Source organism: Tauraco erythrolophus, chromosome 8 (assembly GCF_009769465.1).
Source record: "Tauraco erythrolophus isolate bTauEry1 chromosome 8, bTauEry1.pri, whole genome shotgun sequence".
Classification (NCBI taxonomy): domain Eukaryota; kingdom Metazoa; phylum Chordata; class Aves; order Musophagiformes; family Musophagidae; genus Tauraco; species Tauraco erythrolophus.
The window spans coordinates 33,751,797-33,775,715 of record NC_141472.1 but is presented as its reverse complement, the minus strand read 5'-3'; the positions used below and the strand labels follow the sequence as shown (position 1 = coordinate 33,775,715).

At 50.5% G+C, this 23,919-nt stretch overlaps 1 protein-coding gene across 2 annotated transcripts in view; it reads left to right on the top strand.

The window, feature by feature from the left end:
• The first annotated feature begins 424 nt into the window (after nt 1-424).
• ITGB5 (integrin subunit beta 5) overlaps nt 425-23,919 on the top strand; it is a 69,224-nt gene continuing 45,729 nt past the window's right edge. The window contains exons 1-5 of one of the 2 annotated variants that reach the window (XM_086615427.1): nt 425-533; nt 4,568-4,653; nt 12,475-12,679; nt 17,384-17,633; nt 21,490-21,658. In XM_086615427.1, coding sequence (XP_086471553.1) covers nt 425-533; nt 4,568-4,653; nt 12,475-12,679; nt 17,384-17,633; nt 21,490-21,658 — 819 coding nt within the window. Of the gene's footprint in view, nt 534-4,567; nt 4,654-12,474; nt 12,680-17,383; nt 17,634-21,489; nt 21,659-23,919 lie in introns of those variants that run through there. The other variant, XM_086615428.1, reaches the window with a different exon arrangement.

Here is a 23,919-nt window from a genome sequence, read left to right as displayed (position 1 = left end):
GATGCACGTACGCATGTGTGCGTGTGTGTACGAGCGTGGGCGTGTGTGCAGATGCTGTGTGCGTGCGTGTGCGTGTGTCCCTGTGCACACGCATCCACACGTGTGCGTGGGCCAGGCGGGGCCCACGTGTGCCCGCTCCGCGCCCGCGGGGGATGGGGTTACGCCTCCCTGCGCGGCGCTGCGGGGCGGGGAGGTGGCAGCGCACCCTCGGGAGCGGGACACTCACACCGACACGCTCCTTCCGTCCCGTCCCGTCTCGTCCCGCCGCGGAGCGCGGAGCGGAGCGCGGCGCCCGCCGCCCCCCGGGGCAGCTCCGCGGCGCCGCCCCCGCCTCCTCCTCCGCCGCCGCCGCCGCGGCTGCACAAAAGGCGGCGGGGAGGGCCCGGCCGGGAAGGGCTGCCCGGCCGCCCCGGCCGCCCGCACCATGCCCCGCCGAGGGGGACTGCCGGCCCCCGCCGCCGCCCGCCAGCCCCCCCCGCTCCTCCTCCTCCTCCGCCTCCTCGTCCTGGCCGCCCCGCTGCAGCCCGGCAGAGGTAAGGGCCGCTCCGCTCCCCGCCGCTCCGGGCCCTGCAAACCGCCCGGAAGGCGGATTATCCCCCAAACCCGCCTCGGTGCACTCTCGTTACGGTTGCTGTTTTCCCCTCCTCTCTCTCCCTCCTTTCCGGCTGCCTCAGCCCCGCTCCCGTCTCCCCACTGGCGCCCTGCACTGTGTTTGGCGTGTGCGCCCGTTCCCTCTCCAGCCCCGGGTGGGCGGCCGGTGCCGGGGCTCTCTGCGCTTCCCGCTCTGGTCCCGGGGCGTCCCCGACCGCGCCGGGGGCTCTGCGCCCCGAGTGCCCCCCGTCGCGGGGCGGTGGAGACCCGCACTCCAGCAGCGCCGCTGGGCAGGGACCGATCCGCGGGCTTTGCGGTGCGGAGTCTTCAACCTTAAAAAGCGTGGAACTGCTGTATTTACCGCTCTCTCTAATATACGCTTTAATGGAAACGGCTGTAACCACTTCTGTTCCGGGAAAGGCACTTCCCCGGGGTGTTTGCCGGAGCAGCGGGTGTTAAGTGATGGGATGAGGAACAGCAGCACAAAGCCGGTGTCCGAGCTCCACGCTTCTCCCCTCCTGTCGTTCCCCCACGTCTGCGTTGTGCCTGGCCAGCCGTCCGCGTCCCCGCGGGGATGCTCTCACGGCTCCCGGGCACCCTCCGAGACCGCGGCGCAGCTTGTGACTCTGCTCCAGCAGCGCTGGAAATAAGGGGTTTTCTGCTCTCTGAGCACTCGGGGGAACTTTTTTTGTATAAAGGGAGCCCACAAAATGCCTGAGTCTACCGTTCCGGTACTTGCTCTCGGTGCTTAATCTTTTACTGAGTTATCTTAACAAGAGGCTCATATTGCAAGAGAGAAACTCGGAGGAGGTTTTCTCTGCTTTTTTAATTTATTTATTTTGTGGCTTTGATCCTTAGAATTGATGATTCAGTAGTGCAGCAGACCATCTCGGGGACGAGGCTTTTAAAATGCTTATCGCAAGCATAAGTAACATGATTTTTTTTTTCATACTTAGCTGTATAAAGTACATCACTTTTTTTTTTTTTTTTTTTCTTTTCCCCAGGCAAGCCAGTACATTCGGCTCAGTTTGAGGAGCTGCCCAAACTAGGATTTCTTGCAGAGCAGGTTTAAAATGAGGTCTGATTGCCTGGAGCATCTTTATGAGTAAATTGGTTGAGTACCTTTCATGAGAGTTTCCTATCTTGCTCTGCACCAGTAGTTTGATGCATTAAAATCTCATCAGTCTAGTGGGATGCGCTGTCTTCCTCTGCTGTTTTGGGCTGTCCTGTGGCTCAGCCCAAGGGAAGGATGTCGTTCGGAGATTCTCTTCATGCCTGCTGGACACTGCTCTGCGAAAAAAAAAATTGGGCACAGGGCTTAGGAGTCAGTAGCATCAATGTGAAGGGTGGTATGTGAACTGTGGAGCTCAGGAGTCCAGGGGCGTTAGATTATTTTCCTCCAGAGTAATCTGAACTAGATCCTGGATGGAATTTTCCCCATTAGAAGAAGTTTAGTTGAAGTTTAGGAGTGGTTTCATTAATATGTCAGAATCAAGGAGCAGACTTGAGTTTCTTCCGGTCTTACTCGGTGACTCGCCCCAGCATGTGGAAGGATCTGGAGTAGCATGAGCATCTTCGGGTGCTTCCTTTGCCCCATTCGGGAAAGGCTGCGCTGAATCAAGCACAGCAAAGACTTGCATCTGGAAAATCCTGCGTGTTTTTACTCCAACTCAAAAAGCTCAGGTTTCAGTCCAAAATCAGAGGGCTTAACCAAGCTCCTTTTTCACAACAATGCTGGAAACGGTTTGGTTTTGCTCCAAAGTGGAAAGAAAAGCATACTTGGAAACTTCAAAAGCTGCCACCGGGAGGAATGTCACCCCGTGGCTGGCCACAGGAGTGTGGGCTGCTTTGGTCATGGCACTTGGTGGAAGGAGGAGACCTTGGTTTTCATTTAGATCTTACCATTACTAAGTAATTTTAAAAATCCAGCAGTCAGGGACGGAGGTAAATAGCCTCTATTTCCCTGCAGACGGCAAGTGAAGCTGTGGGAGAGCCAGGGCCGGGTAGCCAGGGTATGAATGCAAGTGTTTGCTTTCTAAAGCCCATTATTTTTGCTGTGTTGCCCCGTGCACCGCTGCCAGAGCAGCGGCTCTCGAGGAGAGGCTTTAGGCCGTGTCATAGGGTTTAGAGACGCAAGTGTTAATGTCTGTGCAAATTGGAACTCAGTTGAACAAGTTACATTTTACTTTGTATTACCTATTTATGTTTTGAGCTCTTGCAATGTCCAGGAGCTGGAATATAGCTTCAGAATATGAACAAGGAATGAAATGCCTGGGTATGTGGTGATAGCCAGTGTAAAAAAAAAAAAACCAACCAACCAACCAACCCCTAAGAAGGCTCTTGTTGGGTATGAATGAGCCCAAGCAGCCTGTCTGAATGAGAGCCATAGAGAAAGTCCAGGGCTTTGCACTCCCGGGTGAGAGTTAACCACCTTGCAGGCAGCAGAGACCCGTCAGTGCAGGGCTCTGATGCGGTCGTGCCTCGGCGATGACGGAGAATTACTGACAGGACCTACTTATCCTCTTTCTGCTTTTAGCCCAGGGCACGCTAAGTTTTCCTCCAGCTGTCCAGCTTGATTCACTGCTTCCTGCGCTCGCAGCCTGGCCCCGTATGTGAGCGACCCAGGCAGCCACTGCTTTTCATGTTTGGGAGCAATATTCACATGGAATACAGCAAAAATCCCGTTTCCAAAAATCTTGGGGTGGAAGGTTCTTGGGACAGGAGAAAACTCTGTGTAGCTTTTCAGCAGCCGTGGGCAAGTCCGCACGATCTGCAGATTATACCCAGCAGCAGCGTGGTGCGATGGTATCTGCAGATGTGACTGGCTGAAAATAGAGGCCTGACAATGCTTTTATTGACATTCAGGATGGAAAAAATAGCGGACTCAGAGTTTGAGCCTGAGGCGTTTCGTTTGGAGCGGGCAGCCTGTGTGCAGAATCCTGGGTTGAAGATGTGTTTAATGAGTTATTGACAGTAGAAGTTAATAGCTGCACCCGGGGGAGCTGGGGCATCGGTGGTATGGAAGGGCACATTCCTAGCCACAGGCAAGCTTAAACAAGCTGCTGCATTCAGAGCCAGTGCCATTGATGTTTGCTTCAGCTTAGCTCGTGTGGTTCCACTTAATTTTTGAAGCCCAAATCGTGGATTTTGCAAGCAAAACTCTCTTGGTACCCCTTGTGCTGCTGGACGTCAGGAATCTGAGAGCAAAGAGCATCATCGCTGCCCTGGTCGCTGCTGCCTCAGTGGGCGCAGAGCCCCGACCGGTGTCATGGGCAGGGAGAGACCTCGGCCATGGCGTGGGGAGGCATCTTCCACCCTGGCCAGCCTTGGATGTGCCCCAGTGTGAACACGCTGTCTGCCTTAACCTGGGTAGCCTGTGGAAATGACTCCCATCATAAATTACAAGTAATTTACTGTAACATGAGTCCACTGTGGAAATCACCTGGGTGGAAGGGGGAGATGAGTATCTTCCAAGGCTGCTTTAAGATGAAAGTTTTGGCGAGGAGACCTCCATATATTCAGCTGAAAAAATTCAGGAGATGTGCCTGAAAGTCGTCATCTCAGGGGGTTCAGACAGCCGCCTCTGTATTCCAGGCTGGTCGAAGAGCTGTTGCATTTTGTCCACAGATATTTCACTAGGAAGATGAATAGATGAACTCTTTGATTAACCAGAAACCACTGAAAAAAAGGGAGAAAAAATCACCAGGGTCATATTTTGGTGGTTGTCAGCCCCTCAAAACTAGTTTCTCTCCTTTTTGTTTTTCTTGGGGAAGGAAAGAAAATGAGAGCTCCTTACAGGTGAAGAGAGTTTTACTCCTTCCCCACCCTTATAAGCTCCTGAGAGAGTCTTTGCTCTTGACACTGTTTGAACTTACAGTATGTTTAACATTCACAGTATCTCAGAAACCCCTTGAGCACTGTTTTAGAGTGAAGTAGTGGTTCAGCCCACCCCTCTCTCTGTTCTCTCTTCCCGAAGGTCTCAATCTATGCACCCGTGGAAGTGCCACGTCCTGCGAAGAGTGTCTCCTCATCCATCCCAAGTGTGCCTGGTGCTCCAAGGAGGTAGGTGGGAAGACCTCATTTGTCTTGCTATGCTTTTTGTAACGCGGGAAGGGAGCAAATCCTCCCCTTTGCGTGTTCCTGACACTGTCTTGTGCCAGAAGGGTGGGTGAGGGCAGTGAGGACTCCCATGGCCAAGCGTATTTTGGGTGTATGTGTCTCTCCAGCTCTTTGACACTGTAGGAAATAAGTCCCTGACCTTGCTGGCCCCCATGCACCCTCAACAGAGCAGCACTGTTGCTTCAGTCCTTCTGTCCCTTCAATTACCTTCTTGTTTTCATGGATGCTGGGTCCCTGCCTGGGCTCTGTGTTGCAGGGAGCCTTGCTCGAAAGCTCTCTCCCTAAAAAGCCCCAAGCCCCTGGCTGGTGTCCAGCTACGTGTCCCTTGCCGCGTGACCTGGCGTGGCACGAGCTCTTTGTCTGTTACAAAGATAATTCTCCGTTCTGAATCTATTGTGTCGTTTTGGGAGCCAGCCCGTGCTTCTGGTGTCTGCACTGTGCTGTGGGGAGGAGTTACACAGCTTAACTGCATGATTCGGGGTGAAAATACATCCTTATGTTGGTGCTGAAGCTGCTCACCCATAATTTTATTGGGCCTCCTTGGTTTGTGAGAAATTGCAAATGTCTTTCCCTGCTCCCTAAGGACTGCTTGTAAGTTTAGAGATACATATGTCTTGTCAAATATACATCTTATCACGTAGACGTGATTTTTAGAGAATGAGGTGTGTGAAAGACCTGATAATGCCCGATGCATAGATAGCTGTTGTCTGCTTAGTGCCTGCATCTGTCCTAAATGTGAAAGGGAGAAGTGAGGGTGCCTACAGATGTCAGGAAAGACCCTGCCTCTTGCAGGCACAGCTGCTGTGCCAGGAACCACCTTTGGGCTGTGAGAAACCCCAGAGCGGTGGATGATCTTGAACCTCTCGACAGGCATGGCCAGGAGCAAAGCTCCTCTGTTCCCTGCTGATCCTTTTTTTCTCTAGTGTGGCTGTCCTAGTCTCCGCTTTGGGGGAAGCAAGCTGCGGGGTTGAGCACACGCTTCACCTTCCATCTGTAGCTGGTGATGGCGGTGCTGCCTGCCTGCTCCTCTGTCCCGTCCCTTCTCCTGCCAGCCCTGCCTGGGGAGGCTGCAGCCCCTCGGGGTGGGGAACGAGGATGGGGATGGAGATGGGGATGGGGTGAGGGAGACCCTTGAGCCCCATGATTCATCTGTGCCAGGTACCCTGGCCTCTGGCTCTCCAGGCCTGTTTTACTGGGTTTTCGCTCACTCGTAGGCACAGCCACCACTCTCCAAGGGAAACCTCCTAACGCTGCTAACACTTGCAACCTGACAGCATAACGGCTTTCCTGGGTTCTTTTCCAGGGAGGCGAATGGTGTGCAGAAATGAAAGGGTAAAGCAATAGAACCCACTCTTGAGACATCTTGTAAACAGCTGTAAGAGCTCCTCTTCAGCCAGCTCATCTGCGGTGGAGAGATTGGATTCAGGAGCACTAGCTAGTAAGCAATGGGTACCCAATAGCTTGGGCATTTTTTTTTTTTTCTAAAATTCTTGGCCTCAAAAGACAATTTTTTTGGAAAATGCTGCCAGTGGAAATGTTTATCTGGTGGTCACTGTGACCACTAATTGTATGGCAGCCCATGAGACTGGCAGCCTGTCTCTCTCTTGTCTTGCAAACAGGAGAGTTACTAAGGAAAAAAAAATTCCTAAATGGAATGGAGGGGCCAAGGAGGAAGACGAGTGTTTACAGGGAAGTGCTGTATTATTTCCTGACCTTTAGCCTGCAGCAGCTATTTAAAAATACATTTCAAGGTGTTTCGTGCCAAGAGCTACGTGTTTAAAAGCTGCTGTCCCCTTTACAAGCTCCATACTAAAACTTAGTGAGTTCTTCTTCTAAGTCTGTATTATTTTATTTTTTTTTTTTAGAACTCACTGTTTGAAAACTTGATTTCTCTTTAACTGAGGTCATCAGGTGAGGTAATGGGATTGTGAAAGATATCTAGAGATTTTTAACTTCAGAAGTTTTAAAGTAATATTATAAACTTGCAATATCCACTTTCTCTCCATAGTCATTTCACCACTTTATTTCTCTTCCCTCTGCCGCAGCCATGTCAGGTACACTTATAAAATTGCTTTTACTCTGTTTTCCTTCTCTATTCCCATTAGCTGTCATTCTAGCTATATATGTTGCCTAGGAGCATATATGCCAGTAAATTCTATAGCTCTGCTTCTATTTAAGTATCAATGCTAAGATATTGGAGGAGTTTCTGTAGATGCTAGTTATGTTCTGGTAGAAACACGATCAACTTGATTGTATTTTCTGCTCCCTTTGCATTTACATAAGAGGTTTGGGAGCAAATTGGGCCAGCTGTTGTCGTCTTTGTAGGCAACAATTAATAATTTTGTCAGGAAGTATATGTAATAGAAGTCTAATAATATATATAATATAATCCTCTATATAAGTATATATTATAGTATATATATGTATTATATATACATGAAGTGTAGAGATGTCTATAATATATATAATATACATATACACAGAATATATTATATGTTGTTATATATTATTATATAGATATATATAATATACATATGCACAGAATACATTATATATATTATTATAACTTCCTGTGTATATGTATCTTCTTATACATAATATTCCTCTCTTTGAGCATGACATCACCTGGCAGTGCCATCACACCTGTTTGTTCTTTGTCCCTCTGGGTGCCTGGCAGTGCCGATGCTGCGAGGGACACTCCAGCTGTGGGAGAGGAGCGTTACAAGCAGGAAAGCCGTGGTGTTTCCCAGAGATGACCACGGTTCACACAACCTCCTGCAGTGTTGCATCCTTCTCTGTCACCCTCTGCACTCCTGGATCCAGGCTCCGCGTGACCGCAGAGGAGCAGAAAGTGCTCCCAGACTGCAAATAGGGGTCAGGAGTGTGTGAAAGCAAGTCTGTGGATACAAGGAGCCCTATCCCGATGGTTTTCCAAGTGGGATAAGGTTCCTTGTGTTTATTGCCTTGAATTGTGAGGGTGAGCATACGTATAGATAGATACTTACAGCTGAGTAGTCAAGATGCTATAAATTTGTAAGTACCACCTCCTAACCTGTTAGTACAGGATGCGTCATGTCCCCTCAGCTTGCATCAGCCTCTGTTTCCTTCTGGTAGTGTTCAGCTTCTCTGCTCCCATCCGAGCGGGTGATGATGGATGAGTTGATGATAGCAGCCTCTGGTACCCAGCGGCCCTGGAGCCCACAGGGGCTGCTGAGCTAACCACAAGTCTTTGGGCTGTTGGAAATTTGGAAGCCGATGTCGATTCTGTTGGCTCGTGGAAGAATACCGTGAAAGGCTGGACTTAAATGAAGTGATCTGTTTAAATGGCACTTAAAAGAGGAGGTATGAATGTGTGACCTTAACCATTGCCTGAGTGTGCGTTGAAACAGGGCTGTCAGGGGGAAATGTGTGACTCTTGGGTGATGGAGACTGCTGCAGCCTTTCCATCCGTGCTGGAATCTGAGGAGACTCCTCAGCCTCTCCTGCAAGCTCCAGAAGAAGCTGGCAATGACTAGTAACCGCTGGCGCGCTGCTGGTGGAAGACTGGCTGGAAGGCACATGCTGGCCTGTGGGGTTGCTATGATCTCTGGCAGCCTGGGTTTCATGGGTGGGAGAGGAAGGACACTTGTTGATGATTTTTTTTTTTTTTTGTGGTGCTGTCAGATTGCCCAGGCTCACCGGGGCTTGTTGGGTTTGCTGGGGACAGCAGGAGCTCTGGAAGTGGCTTCAGTGCCATCCTCCGAGCTGCCAAGTGGAGTGGGATAGACAGGTAGGGTTTGTGTTTGTGATAAATCAACCTGGAGTGATTGCTGATGGAATGCTCTCCAAAAGAGTATTTGGGAGTACCAATATGGAGGGAAGAATTATGCCATTATGTTGCTGTTATCTTCTGTTTGCTGCTTTGGGTAGCAGCGTACCAACGTGCAGAGGCTTGTCCTGTTTATTAGGTGTGTGTACATGGTGTGTGCGTGTGTTTGGTCATGCATTAGCTATGTGTGCGAATTTATGTGTGTTCATGCCAAATAGAGATGCAGATGAATTACATTAATTAAACTGAAATTTCCTTTTTCATTAATTGAACTGAAATTTCCCCAATAACAGCCTTTGTTTTCCAGTAGGTTGCTCGTACCCCGTCCTCTCCCATCTCAGGAACATGTGCCTGGAGAATGAGGAAGGAAAATCAAGACTGTTCCTAGAGGGAACATGTCAATTTAAAGCAGGCATGGTTCAGACTGAATTAATGCAGAACTGGATCGATTAAAGCAAAAAATGGAAGGGACGTGTCCAGCCAGGAGTTAGATATAGTCTGTTAGATACAGTTGGTGCTATTCTCCATTTTTATGGCATGACCCAAGCAATTTGTCTTAAAACTGTCGAACTGATGAGCATGTAATTGTTACGCTGTTGTTTCCATTCACATCTGTCCACTTGCCTGCCTTGGCTTTTGTGAGCACGTTAGCGCAGAGGCCAGACCGAAAAGCGTCCCCGGGGCAACCAGTGGCTGGTGTTGCCTATGGGCACTATGTGGAACCTTCCCGAACCAACCCTTCTCGGTGGCGTGAAGCGATGCTTGGGGTGGTCCTTGCCCGCTGAGGGGTACCTACGGTTTTTCTCCCTGGCACAAGGCTGCAGGCAGATGGTCGGTGGGTTCTGGGGAGCACCGAATTGCTTAACTGACTGTGAGGTGTCCTCTGCTCGGGGGGAATTGGGGGCTGAACTGGTGTGCCGCGTCCGAGCTGGTGTGGGGCTGCCTTTCTGCTTGGTTGCTCGTGAGTTATTTGGACCTGTGCGATACCCTTTACTCCTCAGATCTTCTCATCCTTTTTCGTTTAACCTCTGGGAGCCTCGATTTTTTTCTCTGTCGCAGGAAACATTGTGCTTGACTTGGATGGTACCTGAAAGCCACAGTTTTGGCTTTGGGTTTTGGCGTGTGGGTGCAGGCGAGGGGTGTTTGCAGGGGGCTGTGGCCACTGCTGGGGCTTTCCTGAGGCCGCTGTCACTGCCCTGCTCAGCATCACCCCACCTGGGTTAGGAACCAAAGCAGAAGTAGGGGTCAGTCCTGCAGCCCCTGGGTTCTGAGTTGCACCCCCTTCCCCTGGGCATTTGCACCCCTGCTGGGGGTTATTGTCTTCCACCCCGGGCAACATGGCATTTCACTGAACAAGAAAGGACTTGGATCTGATCTGAGCTGCAGCTTGTCCTGCAACAAGTTCTCCGGGCCCGTTTTGGAAGAAAGTTTAGGAGAAAGCAGCTGGACCAAGAGAGGGGGAGCTGTGCGGAGGAGCTGCTGACCCCAGCGTTCTGCGCATCTCCTGTCAGGAGGAGCCATGTATGGGCTTCCCCCTGACCTCCTGGGCTTCCTTCGGAGAACTTTTGTCACAAGAGCTGCAGAAGAACGTATTACGTCAGTAACGGTTCCTCACCTCTGTGTGAATGGATGGGCTGGCACATGCGTGGCCGCCCTGCCCCTCCGAAGCTCCCAACGGGTCCCACGTGGCTGCTTTCGCCTACACCCCTTGCGAGGATGGTGAACGTTGATATGAAGGGTACCATACCCACAGCCCTCTCTCGGGCTGTTACGAGCCTGACTGCTGAAGAGGAGCAGCTGGGGGAGGAAGCCACCATGCTCCTCTCCCCGGGCTGCCTACCCCTCCTGGCTCTTGTTCTGCTAGCCCGGCCCCAGCCAGAAAATTAAGCCCTAGTTCAAAGCCCTTTGAAGTCGAGGCTTTCCGTTCACATCAAGAGGCTTTGGAGCAGACCCCGGGGAGGATTGGAAACGCCTGCTCAAGGCTGTTGCAGTTGCATGAGCAGCTCTAAATATTGTCCTATTTGGATACTTCTGTCCAGTGTTAATCCCTGGGGAATAACTGAAGGTTCCCAGCTGCACTCCTGGTGCTGCTTGTGTTGCTTTTTGCACAACCAGAGTGTCATTCCTAATAGGCGACAGCAAAAATGATCTGGCATAGATGCTCACCTGGGGCTATGTCCAGGTACCGGGAGAGCAGGAGAGCATCTCCCTGCAGGTGCCCTGCTGCTGGGTGGACTGACCCAGGAGAGTGCCTGGACCCCGCTGGCTTTTCACTGACTTTAGGTCAAACTGCATCTGATACAAACTTTTCTCCAAGGCTGCCCTAAACGTGCCGCTCTGAAAGGCTGGGCGTTGTTTTCGTTTTTGTGAGCTATTCTGATTTTTATTTTGTCATGCTGGGATTTAAACAGTCTCAGTCCTCCTCTCTGAAAGTTCGTCTGTTTACATGATGCGTTCCAAGAAATTCGCGTTCATATCCACCCGACGTGCCGTCTCCTTGGCTGGACCGCGCCGCTGGATGCTGGAATGCAAATCGCGCATTTTTCAAATAGCGTTGGGACCTCGTAGTGAGAAAATGCAGCAGAGAGCCTCTATCTGTGTCCTGGGGCCACGCGGCCGAGGCTGTCCTCGGGGGACCCCTGCAGCACCCCACCGGCTGCGAAGGCGAGATCTGTTGGATGACCTTTCCCTCCTCAATGTCTCCCTCATCCTCTGCCGTGCCGGAGCATCAGTAAAAAGTGAGGTTTATTCAGCCCCACTCTGTTTTTTGGCTGCACAGCTGAAGGAGGGGTTGGTGTGGCTGCAAGCATCTTCTCTGCATTATTTCATGTCATTTCAGTCCATCAGCCCCAGAGCAGAAGACGGTTGTCTCTATTGTTACAGTGCAGAAATAAGTAGGAATAGGCTGTTGAAAATTGAGTAAGTTTTGGGCATGCGACTCGCTCCCTTTGGCCCTTTTGGGGGAAGAAAAAAAAAATTAAGAAAAGGCATTATGACAACTGAGCTCTTTGCAAAAGGCTGCATTGTGCGGGCGGCTGTTCCTGAGCACCGCCCTGCACAAGGCTGCTTTGTGCAGTGCACCCGGGGCTTGTGGCGAGGGCTGGAGCTCTGGGACGGGCACTGGCAGGATCCTGCCACCACAGCCCATCCTCTGGCAGCCAGCAGCTGCCTGTGGTGGGCACAGGCTGCCTTTGACCACCTCCCATCCAGGCTCTCCCACCTCCGTTATTGTCCAGCAAAGCTGCCGAAGACGGCTGCCCCCTAAAACCATCTCCACCTTGGGGACTGCTTTCTGTGGTGTCACTTTTCTTTTCCCCCTATGATGATGTCATGCTGATGCCTGCAGCGCAGGGGTGTGAGGGTGAAGAAACGTGGTGCTTGTGTGGGGGCATGTGGTGTCTCGCCCGGGAAACAGAGTCCCTGGAGCTGCCCAGCCTCCAGCTCTGGCCTCACACCTTGACTTGGCTCTCTGGGTTGGTGGGTTTGTCCTGCTTCCCTCAGCGTCCTTTCTTCTCTCTTTTGCAAAGCTCCTTCGAGGTGATGCACGTGCGAAAAATAACAGCTTCTCACCTTTTCCCCTCAAAGAGGTGGCAGATGGCTGTCCAGGCAGCAAAGCCAACATTTTCCCTTGCTTTCACGTGGCCCAAGACAGGACTGGGAGCAAGTGCTGCTGCTGTGGCTGGAATGAAACTCCAGGCTTAGCTTTCTGCCATGTTGGTCTGGGAGCAAATTCAATTTTCAAATCCTTGCAGAATTTCTTATTTATTTTTTTGGTAGATCCCTCTGAAAGGCTCAAGGCTCAGCGTAGGCTGCTTTTGAGTACAGCCACCACAAATGACACCAGCTTCTCCTTGTCACCACTATTTGCTACAGATACCAGCATGTCAAAACAAAGCTCCTGCCACAGGATTGATGTTTCCCCCTCCCCTTCCCTTTGTCCTTTCTTCACCCCGCAGGAGTTCAGCGGCACGAAGTCCATCACGTCGCGGTGCGACTTCCTGCAGAACCTGATCGCAAACGGTTGTGCCGGAGCCATCGAAAACCCCAGCAGCAGCATCAGCGTCGTGAAGAATGTCCCTCTGAGCAGCAAGGGCTCTGGCCAGACCCACTTGGACGTCACGCAGATCACGCCTCAGAAGGTTGCCTTGAATCTCCGTCCCGGTGAGTCCCTCACAGCTGTGAGCCCTACACCGGGGCGTGGGGGAGGGTGAGAAAGAGTGTCCGGGACATGCCAAGAGCATGTTATAGCTCCTGACCTTGTAGCCCACTAAAGCAGGTGGCTGCTGGCCCCTTCCACAGCCTGTGAACTTGGATGGAGCATCACCAACAGGTGTATGTTTTCCGTGGGAGGACACTGCTGTTATGCAAAATCACTCAAAGCCCACCCACATCTGTTACCAACGCTAGTCTTAACCCTTGCCTGTGTGTAAAAGGAACCTGCTCAGCTTAGAAACATAATTGCTGGATGGAAGGAGTTAAAATAACTGTGGATCCTCCACCAAGCTGACAGTGCTTGACTCTGAGCTGAGACAGCTCCTTCTATAAATTGGAAACAAAACCGTCGATCTGTTTTCTGTCGGTATGCAAAAGAGCCATGGGATTGAGGCCGAAGATGGAGATTTGAACTTGTGACTCAGGCCTTGGACTGCAGCCAGGTGCCTATTTCATTCCCCTGAGCCATCACTTTTCCTCAATCTCTTCCTTTTAATTAGAAATCAGAAGAGAACGGCTGGGCTGAGCCATGCGAGCGTGCTTGTTATCAAAAGTTTTCACGTGGCGGGGGGAGGCTTTCATGTGGGTTCAGAATTCTTGCAAAAATTTGGCAGCTGGGATTTCTGAAGGGGGGGGGGGGGGGGGGGGGGGGGGGGGGGCAGAAAAAAGGACTTTATTGCGAAGTTAAGAAGCAAATATAAAAACTCGATTCATTATAAGCAATTGGTGTGGGTTTCTAAGGCTTACAGTTTTGTGACAGCTCTCATGAGCATACGGACAATGAAATACAATGTTTTGCCCAAGAAAAACAGGAGTTTGAGCTGGTGCTCACGCCACCAGTGCTCTCCCAGAGCCTACCAGTTGCTGTGGGATTTTTGTTTTAATGCTACGGGTTGGATAGTTGTCATGTCTCTCAATTAACCCTTCCCCAGCAGTATGACTGCTATCATCAGTCCGACCCTCAAACGTAAAGAAGTTTAGCTTCAAAGCAAAAAAAGCAGGTACCTGAGGGCAATCCCCCCTGAACGTACGGCTGGATGCGTGGCTTCTGTGGCTGAATGTTGCTGATGAAACAGGTTTGCTCCCATAAAAAAAGCAAGTTGTTATTCTTGTTTCTTGAGGTGATCCATGGCAGAGCAGGCTGGCTCAGCTCCCATGTCTCGCCTCCCACAGACCCTCCTCCGTGCCCAGTGCCCTGTGCTCAGCAAATTCCCCTTTCCCAATCCCGGTGGGTTTTGCCCAGCTGGAGGCATGGATGCTCACGGATCCAGTCTGCGGCAGGGCCTGGTGGTACATCTCCCTGTGGCTTCCCAGATGCTGCGCTGTCGGATGCTTTTGGGCTGGGGAGCTCCCCTCCCTGCGTGCCTGCTGCAGAGTATTGGAGTCGTTGCAGGAGGAGGGACATACCTAGATGTTTTTAGTAATATCTCCCATTTTTACTCTCTTTTGGATGTTGGACGGTGCTCCATCTTAACTGAGGGCTGGTGACTTCCTAATCCCTTGTGTTAGCATCCCCAGTTTAAATTATCCATTAATCCTTGAGCCTGAGAATGAGTTCTGAGGGTTTCACTCTGTGAACCCAAGGCAAAAAGGAGACAATGTTGATTTAATTTTGGGCATGAAGAGTGTACTATTTCAAAGCTGAATTCACATGGCGCTCTGTGGTGATGGTATCTTTTATTTTTAGACCGCTAAGCAGAAGCAGAAGGGAGCGAATTGTCAATTGTTCGCTGATCCCACCGAGGCAGTTTGATCTAAGCATCCCGTGGCAGAAGTCACTTCCCAAATCTCTGTGCCCACAGCTCATTTCCAGAGGCCTTAAATTGAGCTCCTTACGGGGTAGCTTTCAAATGGAGTGTTTAGTTTCTACAATACTGCTTTTTAATCTTGGGTCCAGCTATAAAGCTGTGTGTCCTGGTTAGATGACAAATGGAAGAGTGTAAAAGGAATTTAAAAAAAATGAATAGATGCAAGTTGCGTTGCTCATCAAGCCGTAAGCCTCGCTGAGCAGAAAGAAGAGCTTTTCATGGATAAGTGATTGTCAGGTGTGTGTTCTTAAGGTGGCCGAAAGCAGTTTTTCCAGTTTCTGCACTGCCTCTGTGTGATGGTATCCAAGAGATGTTTCTGAATTCAGTTTTGAGCTAAAAAGTTTTCAGTAAAAGCCCTAAGGAGAGGATGGTGATACTACATGGGGAAGGAGAACACTGGCTTGTCCCTAGTAGGGTGAGAGTAATACTGTGCACAGAGTTTCTATGATTCTATGATTCTATGATCCATTAGCGATGTTTCCTCTAATCGATTTGTGCAGTTAGGAATGACAGAAGAACCAGGCCTAAGGTCCTGTTATTTTTGGTGCTTCTCTGGGAGTAATAAATTCATGACTATTAACAGAAGAAGGTTTCATTAGAGCATCCTAAATGCCCTCTCTGGCACAGGAATTTCCATCTTAGGGCCTGCTTGGGAAGAAGAGTGTTTTGGAAACGGAAACATTGTGAAATGCAGAAGGACACATCCTCTTTTTCTGAAACAGTTGGGTATTCCAGTGGGAAAAATATGTAGGAATGAAAAAAAAAAAAAAAAAAGCATGGGAATTAATTTTACCAGAAAGTCCTGCTACTTTCCCCAGAAAGAAAGCCGGGAGAATAAGGAGGAGTATTCATGGCAAGAGTTTCCTTCTTCCTACAGCCGGTACCTGGGCAGTACCTCCGTGTGCGTGTCTGCGGATGTGCCTCTTGTAGCCCTGCCTTTGCCAGGCAGGCAGCGATTACCTGTAGGAAAAGAAACCCTGGCTTGGAAGCAACCGTTGATCTAAATGTGCGGGGAAATTGTTGAATAGAGGGAAGGTCTTGGTTTAGGAGCTGTAGCTGACTCCTCTGGTACCCCAGCCCCGAGCTGTCCGAGATACACGTAGAACTGATGGAGCAAAGAGTGCAGATGCGGATCAACCCCCCCCCCAGCTTTGCGGAAGAGGAAGGCTCTGACCTTTACGCACATCCCCTGGGCACTGGGACCCCGACTCCATCACCAAGGGCGTGGATGACTCTGGGCCAAAGCATCTCCTGCAGAGAACTCGTGCGGGAACTGCTGCAGGAATCGCCACGGAGTGGACCCCAGAGCTGGGGAGAGCGTCTGGCCCTGCATGCCCCTAGACGTAGCGTGACCCCGGGTGCCGTGCTGGGCTCCCGTGGCCAGGCTGCAAAGCCCATCGTGCTGTGTCTCGCCAGCGCGGCGGCTCTGGGGCGCTGCTGCTGCGTGTCGTTGGGCTGGAAGTAAGTGGGAGCAGCTGTGCTGCTCCAGACAACAAGGAGAACAATGGAATGGTTAGGGAAGTATTTTCACAATACTAAAGAATGTGCATTTTGTTTCTGGGGAAGAGAAGGGGAAGCCATGAGCATTTTGCAGAACTTGCCAGTGCCCCGAAGTTCAGCCTCGTCTGTGAAGAGCTGGGAGAGGTGGGCAGGAGGGATGCTTGGTCTGGAGAGGATCCGAGTCCCTGGCTCTGAGACTCCACTGAGCTGGAAAAGCGGCCGAGGTGGCAGCTGGAGACTTGGGATCTCTGAATGAGCCTGGGGTTTGAGGGTGCTGGAGTTGTGGGGTTCCCATTTAGACCCCTCTCTCTACAAAGCGTAAGGCAAACGTTTGCCACCTGCTCTCTGGCTCCTCTGAGGTCTGCCTGGTGTGAAGATGAGTTCACTTTGAAGTCACCACCTTTTTTGAGGCATGGGCAGTGCAGTGGTGGCCTCCCCTCCTGGGCACCCCTTCTGGAGGGCATCTCTGTGAAAGCGGTTTGGCCAATGGGAGGGTCAGGGGAGAGGCTTTCCTCTGCTGCTCTTCACATTTGCGCAACCTGTAGCTCAGCCCTGTCAGCTCCTTTCCTCGTGTTCATCACTTCAGGAAGCTTCATCTCTGCCTCTGTACTTCCCCGTATGACCCTGACAACCTTCCTTTTCCAGTTCACTTCCCTTTTGCCCTGCTTTCTCCAGAATGATGGTGGCATGGCTCTTTTGTGGGGGAGAGGTCCTGTTCAAAGGTGTTTCTTCTCTGTCTGCTTTGACTTATCTTCCCTGCACAGCTCAGAGGACGTCTTGCATTCATCTCATGCTGGCTGTTTTCTCCTGACTCTCTTCCTTCTCCTGCTCCACCTCCTTCTCTCCTTTGTGCAGGACTTCTTGGACTGCTCCTGGTTTGCTTTGAGGACATACCCAAGTAAGCATGTTCAGGGTCCCTCTTCCAGTACTCCATGAAACATCCATTTGAGGTTCACCCCGCTTGCTTTTCTTTCCAGTTTTCTAAGAAAATGCCCCTGGATTGTACACAGTCTGAGGCAGCAGCATTTTTCATGTGTGTCCCCCTTAGAGATTCTCTCAGCTGAGATGGAAAGAAAAGCCCCTTTCGCATATCTCCAGAGATATGCGCTCTATAGATGTGTCTTTTTCTTGCCAGCCAGTACGCTACAGAGCTTAGAAGGACCTGAAGCCATTACCTGCTTTCCTATTAGTCTCCTAAAGGATGGGTTTGGAAAAGCTTATTCCCCTCACCCTCTTCTTTGGAAGGGATATGTCTGCTCTGCAGGGGCTGGAAAAGCCTGTAGGGTGGGTCTTATGAGTGGTAGGAATTTCCTTTTCACCACTCTCAACTCTTGTGTGTGTGCAGGTGACCGGACCTCCTTCCGAGTTCAGGTTCGACAAGTGGAGGACTATCCCGTGGACCTCTACTACCTGATGGATCTCTCCCTGTCCATGAACGACGACCTCGACAACATCCGCAATCTAGGAACCAAGCTGGCTGAAGAGATGCGAAAGCTCACTAGCAATTTCCGTCTGGGGTTCGGTTCTTTCGTGGACAAAAACATTTCTCCTTTCTCCTACACGGCACCAAGATACCAAAACAATCCCTGCATTGGGTAAGTGGTAGGCGTACCCTGAAGCGACAAGCCTTGTGTTTGCACGGAGCCTGGCTGCAGTCTTCTCTTCTCATTCTTGCCTTAAATAGTGAACCACGCTTAAGCCCTGGCTTTTGGGAATGCTGATTAGTTGCAACTGTTACCGTGCTGGTAAACACGGACAACTTCCAATTTCGCAGTGGCTGTTGGGAGATCTCTGCATCTAGAGGTGGGAAACTGTTGTATTGGGAGCCTGAAGCTATTTTTAAGTACCTGAAGAGGCTGCAGGCACAGTGGGCTTTTTTACAGGCTCTAAGAGGAAAGGAGCAAGAGCCAGAAATCCCTGATTTCTGATCCTAGCTCTGAGTCATAGTTTGGCCTTGGGTAGGTCAATTAAGCTCTTTGTCTCTATTTTACAGATAAGGAGACCAAGGCATGCTAGTCCTTTCCAGCAGAAGTGTTTGGAGGAAGTGAGATTTGGGACGGCCTGTAGTACTGATTAATGAGCTCTTGTAAAGTGTTTGGCAGATGTCAGGCAGGTTTTTTAATCTTTATTGCTGTGGAAGGAAAGCAAACTGGCAGTTGCAAAAAGCACAAGTGATGTGATTTGCTTTGTGGTGATATCAGCACCTTCCTCCTTTTTTTTTTTATTTGGCTTGTTATTGTCTTTGCTAGAATCTTTTTGTTTGCCTTTTAGCTGCCGTAGCCAGGATCAATCCCCACTGAATTGGGGATTATGCCAGAGTGAAATTGGGTGTAGTGGAGGGTGTCCAGGCTCAGATGGGTTCAGATGTTGACATGAAAGGATGTACAGCAGCGAGTGCCCTCCTGGGAGAATGTCACCATTGACACTTACCTTCATGGCCCCCATCTTCACCTCGTCTGTTTTTGGGGTGCTTTCTAGACATGTCAGGGCAGCAAGGTTGGCACTTTTGAGGCATTCATGGATATTTACATTGTAAGATCACCACCTGAATGGATGCCAAGCTCTGCGAGTGAGCATCCATTCAGCTTTCCATATGAGAGGCAGATTAAAGAGAGCTTACATCAGCTGTGAGTTTCTAGGACAACTTTTGGCATTGACCAAGTATTTGACATCTCATTGCACATTGACCATTGACCAGACAAGAATATCCTTACTCTCTTTTCACCAGTTCCGTGCAGAGAGGAAAGTCAAATGGATTTTAACACTGAACACTCGAGCTTTGGCCATGAAGCGTCGCCAAAAGCGACCACACTGACTGAGCCAGGGAGGTGGCTCTCTGCTGCCATGGCACCGTGCACCACGCTCTTCGTGGCTCTTTCCCCCAGAACTCTGGCATGACCTCAGAGGGATGTACTCAGTCATCTCTGTTGTCCTCAGTCTCCATCACCTGCTCATGTTATTTGCAGGCTGGAGATGGGGTTTTGCTCCAGCTGAGGAAATCTCAGACACTTTGTTTGGCTGGTGTGTGATGTAATTGAAGTGACACGGCTTTTGCTGAGTGCGGTAGGGTGAAACATGCAGGAGCAGAGGGCTGGGAGAGAAGGAGAGGATGGAACTGGACAACTCTGCAGCAAGGCATGCCTGAAACTGCCAGTGCCCTTTCATCAAGGTCATCCAGAGATCCACCTCATCTTCTCCCACCACCATCAGGCTATCTGCTTGTCCTTTTGGTTTTACCCAGGTGGTTGCTTTTCTGTTTATGGGTTACATTAAGCCAGCCTGGTATTCAGAAACCATTTAAGAAGGTTTGCCCAAGGTAGCTCATCTGGTGGACGCTCCCTTCCAGTCACCATCTGTCTCTTCTCCATCCAGACCAGGAGTGCAGGCTCACTGATGTTCTCCGGTGGTGGCACCTTCCCCTGCTGGCTCTGCGAGCTGTGGCTGCTGTCAGGCATCTCGCTGATGTGCCAGCGAGGTGGGTCGTGAGGTGTGGTTTTATTTGCTGCTGTTTCTAGCATCAAAGCAGACTTTGCCCAGTGCCCTGCTTGCACCTGAAAAAAAAAGCTGCAGTTAAACATGAGCTGCAGTGGGTGTTTTTCGTCTCTGGTCCAAGCTCTCTTCTCCTCCTCCTCCTCCTCACAGTGATGGCCATCCTGCAGGTCTAGGGGTTGATGAGGCCCTGTTTTCACATAGGATCCAGCTGACATCCCTGCCTCCTCCCTCCTGCCCCTGCTCCTGGCTCAGCATCCTGGCTGGGACCTCCTGGGGAGCCAGGACATGGCCTCTCACAGCTGTGGTGTCACTCAAGAGAGATAATAGGAAGGAAACAAACACTAAATTGAAAAAGATAAGGAAGGCAGAGGGTTTGACTGAACACCCAATTGCCCACCTATCTGTGATAAGACCTGGGGAGGTTACAGCCTGAGATAACCCACCCGCACCAGTGCGTGCCTTTCATAGTCACTCAGATATCCATCATCTGTCCTGCTGCTGCCTGCAGCTTCTGCCAGCAAACCTGGGGTGTAAAACAAACAAAAAAATATTAAACCACACATAATATAATATAATATATATATAGTATAATATTCTATATGATAGATCCTCTTGGGATTGTAGAGAGTATAGAGCAGGTGAGACCCTAAGAGGTGGGACCCTACAGTACGTCAGTGTTTTCATTCTGGACCAAGACTTTGGCAAACCAAGCACCCAGATGTATTGTGTCAGTTAGGGGCGGCTTGCTGGGACCCTGCCGTGCAGAGGTTTCAGCTGTCACACGCTCCTCGCCCTGGCCCCAGGTGCGAGCGGGATGCAAGTCTGAACATGGGACGGCTCTCACTGGCAGCTGGGCCCAGGGCAGTGGGACCTGCCCCACGGTTTGGTGTGTGCCTTGCTGTGCGAGTGGAAATCCCTGCTCCGAGGTCCCTTGGGGAGGGATTTGAGTTCCCAGTGGTGGTAAATCTTAAATACTCCTTTGTGTAAAAAGCCTCTTACAACTTACCCATAGTGGGTAATGTGTCAGCAGAGGCCTTTAGTTGTTCTCAGGGTTTTATCTTTGAAGATAAGAGTGAACTAGTGCCAGCCCAACTCCTTTTTAAACACATTTTCTTCTTAACTCTTCTCTCCCCTGCACTCGCTCGCTGATTTCCCGCACCACCGGAGCTGCTCTGCTGAGCTCTCCCAGCCACACGCTGAGCACTGAAGCTGCCTTCTGTTTTATACGGAAAAAGTTTTCCTGGTTTTCTGCCGAGGCATTTCTCTGCCCGAGGGTGCCACTCCTGCCTTTCTGCTCCAGCGACGCCCTGGCTCAGTGGCTGGCGGGGAGAGTGGGAGGATGCAGGAGTGGTGGCAGTTATTAACGCATCTCATGGGGTGCAAGGTGATGTGCAGTGGGTGTGGGGTGGCACGTATTGCCAAGAAAACTGGATGACAGAGTGAAAACAGATATTGAAAAATAGGGGAAAAGTAGCTGTTGGCAGTGACGCTCCTGCCTGGTGCCCTTTGGCACCAGCCCACTGTCCTGGGCTGCTGGAGAGAGTGGCTCTGGTCCTCCTGCCAAAACATGCTCTCCACATCACTGTGGGTCGCATCCTGCACTGCAGACTTCTGGTGTGGAAACCGCTTTATGGGTGCTGAAACTCCAGAGCCACATGGCCCGGTGCTTGGTGTCTTCTCTCGGACCTTACGTGGAGAGAGACGTTTGGTCCTCCTGAGATCTCTGAAAGCTTCAACTGCTCAAATCCCCCAGGGAGGAACCAAAAAGATGGGCTCTACTGTAAAGTTTTGTAGATAAATAGCCAGAAATTAAAGCATCCAAAACATGAAGCCTTGTGGAAGTATTCCATCCCTCTGAACAGAGGTTTGGAGACCAGCCTGGTAGAGCTGGGAACTTCTGCAGCTCTTGGCTGCTGGCGCGGTTCCTCCCAGCTGACCACTCCTCTGTTCCTCTTGCAGTTACAAGCTGTTCCCCAGCTGCGTCCCATCCTTTGGCTTCCGCCACCTCTTGTCCCTGACGGATAAAGTTGACCGTTTCAACGAAGAAGTTCAGAAACAGAAGGTTTCCCGCAACCGAGATGCTCCAGAGGGCGGTTTCGATGCGATTTTGCAGGCTGCCGTGTGCAAGGTGAGTCACTCTGATTTCTGAGGGTTTAAAGCAAAGCAGAAGAGGTGGAGGTTTCTTCTGCTCTGTTGTTGGACCAGGGTAAGGCTTCAGTATGCCTTTTCTCAGAAGTGACTACTAAAGTTTTCTTGCAGAAACCATGAAAGATGCCTTGAAATGTAGAGGCCGTTGTTTTTGTGTGGTTTTGTACATGAACAGGCAAAGAAAAAAAAAGTTAATATCTTTTCTAGTTTAAAGGGCTGAAAATGGAGCTTTTCCAAATGCAAATTTAGGGCTGAGATTTCATCACACAACTATAGACTTGTACGTGTTGATCTCTGAGCACCTGGGACGAAATCTGTGTAAGATTTATGTACACTTGTGTGCAGCAGCACTGTGTGTTGGCTTAATGCATTTCTTAAGTGTGTGTCAACCACAGTGGTTGACCTGTATTGAGTGTTGAAGCTGTTTGCTACTGCTCGTACCTGCCCCCTTTGGCATGTGAGGCTGGATGATCCCACCTCCGGGTGCTGATAGCCTGCTCTCCCTCTTTGTCAGCAAAACTGAAGCTACGAGCAGTAATTAAAGACAGAGTTCATTAGCTTGATGCCACGTTAGCCACATCCTTAGGGTTTTTGGAGATGTTTGCTTGAAGATCTTTCTGGAACAAGTAGGTGGGTTGCTCCATATCCCTTTGTGCATCAGGGATGGAAGTGTTTGCTCCCCTCTGCTCTCTGACTGAGCTACCTCCCTCGCCGGGGACGGCTCCAGTTGCTTTTGACCTACAGTTTGGTTTTTGTTCACCCTAGCCTTGCATGGTCCTTTAGGTTGGGTATGTTTTCTTCTGAGTCTGGATTTTGGGAGCTGGGAGATAGGCATCGTCTGGAGGAGTGATGGGACGCAGACCCATGGGAAAACCAGATCTTCCCTTGCCTGGGTTGGCTTCATTTATGCTTCATGCTCAGGACAGGACTGAACCTGCCCTGTTGGATCTGATGCCACTCAACAATCATCTTCCCTCACCCTAGCCTGCCACAAGCGTTGTTGTTGGCACAACTACAGTGCTGCTCCCAGTACTCGTCTGGGCATAAAGCGCTTCTTGGTTTTGGAGAGGTGGCTCTCACGGTTAGAGCAGAGACACCTCAGGACAGTGACTCAGTTGTGCCACCCACCATGTGTTTTTTTTTGCAGGCCCTTTCCACCATGTTATTGCAAAAATGAGACAACGTTTCCCTATGGTGCAGAAATACTGTGTTGCTTATCACAAGGGCTCATTTTGGAGATGTGGCTGGAAGGCAGGAAGTCTGCGAGATATTTCCTGCACATTTATGCCAGTCTCAAACCGTTGGTAAGGACCAAAATCTTTGGCTGTCGTTCTTGAGTGCACAGCCTGGTCCCTTTTAAATTCAGAAGATTAATATAGATCCTGGCACCATCTAAATTCAGGACTGAGCACCCTCTGGGAAGGGTGAGCAGAGGTGAACAAGTGCACTTCTGTGGCATGACGCAGCAGGTCATGACAGAGGAATTTCTGCAGCCGTGGCAGTTAATTAATTACTGGAGCTTGGGGATGGGAAATAAGGTCCATGAGACCGGTGTGCCAGGCAGGAGCATGGGCTGCACTGTAACTTGCACTGCCTTGGCAGCCCCTTGCTGTGGGTGGAGCAGCTGCCCGCTCATCGCAGGTGGGAGCAGCAAAAGCTCCCTCCATCCAGAGTTAGAATAGCCAAAATTTTGGGCCAGCTGATTGACCTCTTAATCCCTGTAGCCAAAACGGGAGTGGGGTGGGTTGATCTTGGCTGGTTGTCAGGTGCCTGCCAAGCCACTCCATCACTCCCTTCCTCAGCAGGACATGGGAGAGAGAAAATAAGGTGGAAACAAGACTTGTGGGTCAAGAAACAAAACTCATGAGTCAAGATCAGGGCAGTTTAATAAAAGCAAAGCAAAGGCCACGTGTGGAGGCAAAGGAAAACAAAAAGATTTATTCTCTATTTCCCATCAGCAGGCAATGTCCAGCTGCTTCCCAGGAAGCAGGGCTTCAGTACGCATAGCAGTTGCTCTGGAAGACAAGTGTTGTAAATAATGAATGCCCCCCCTTCCTCCTCCTTTCCCTTAGCTTTTATTGCTGAGCAGATTTCATATGGTATGGAATATCCCTTTGGTCAGTTGGGGTCAGCTGTCCTGGCTATGTCCCCTCCCAAGATCTTGCCCACCCCCAGCCTACTGGTGGTGGTTAATGTTGGAGAGACATCCCTGATGCTGTTGAGCTCTGCTCAGCAGTAGCC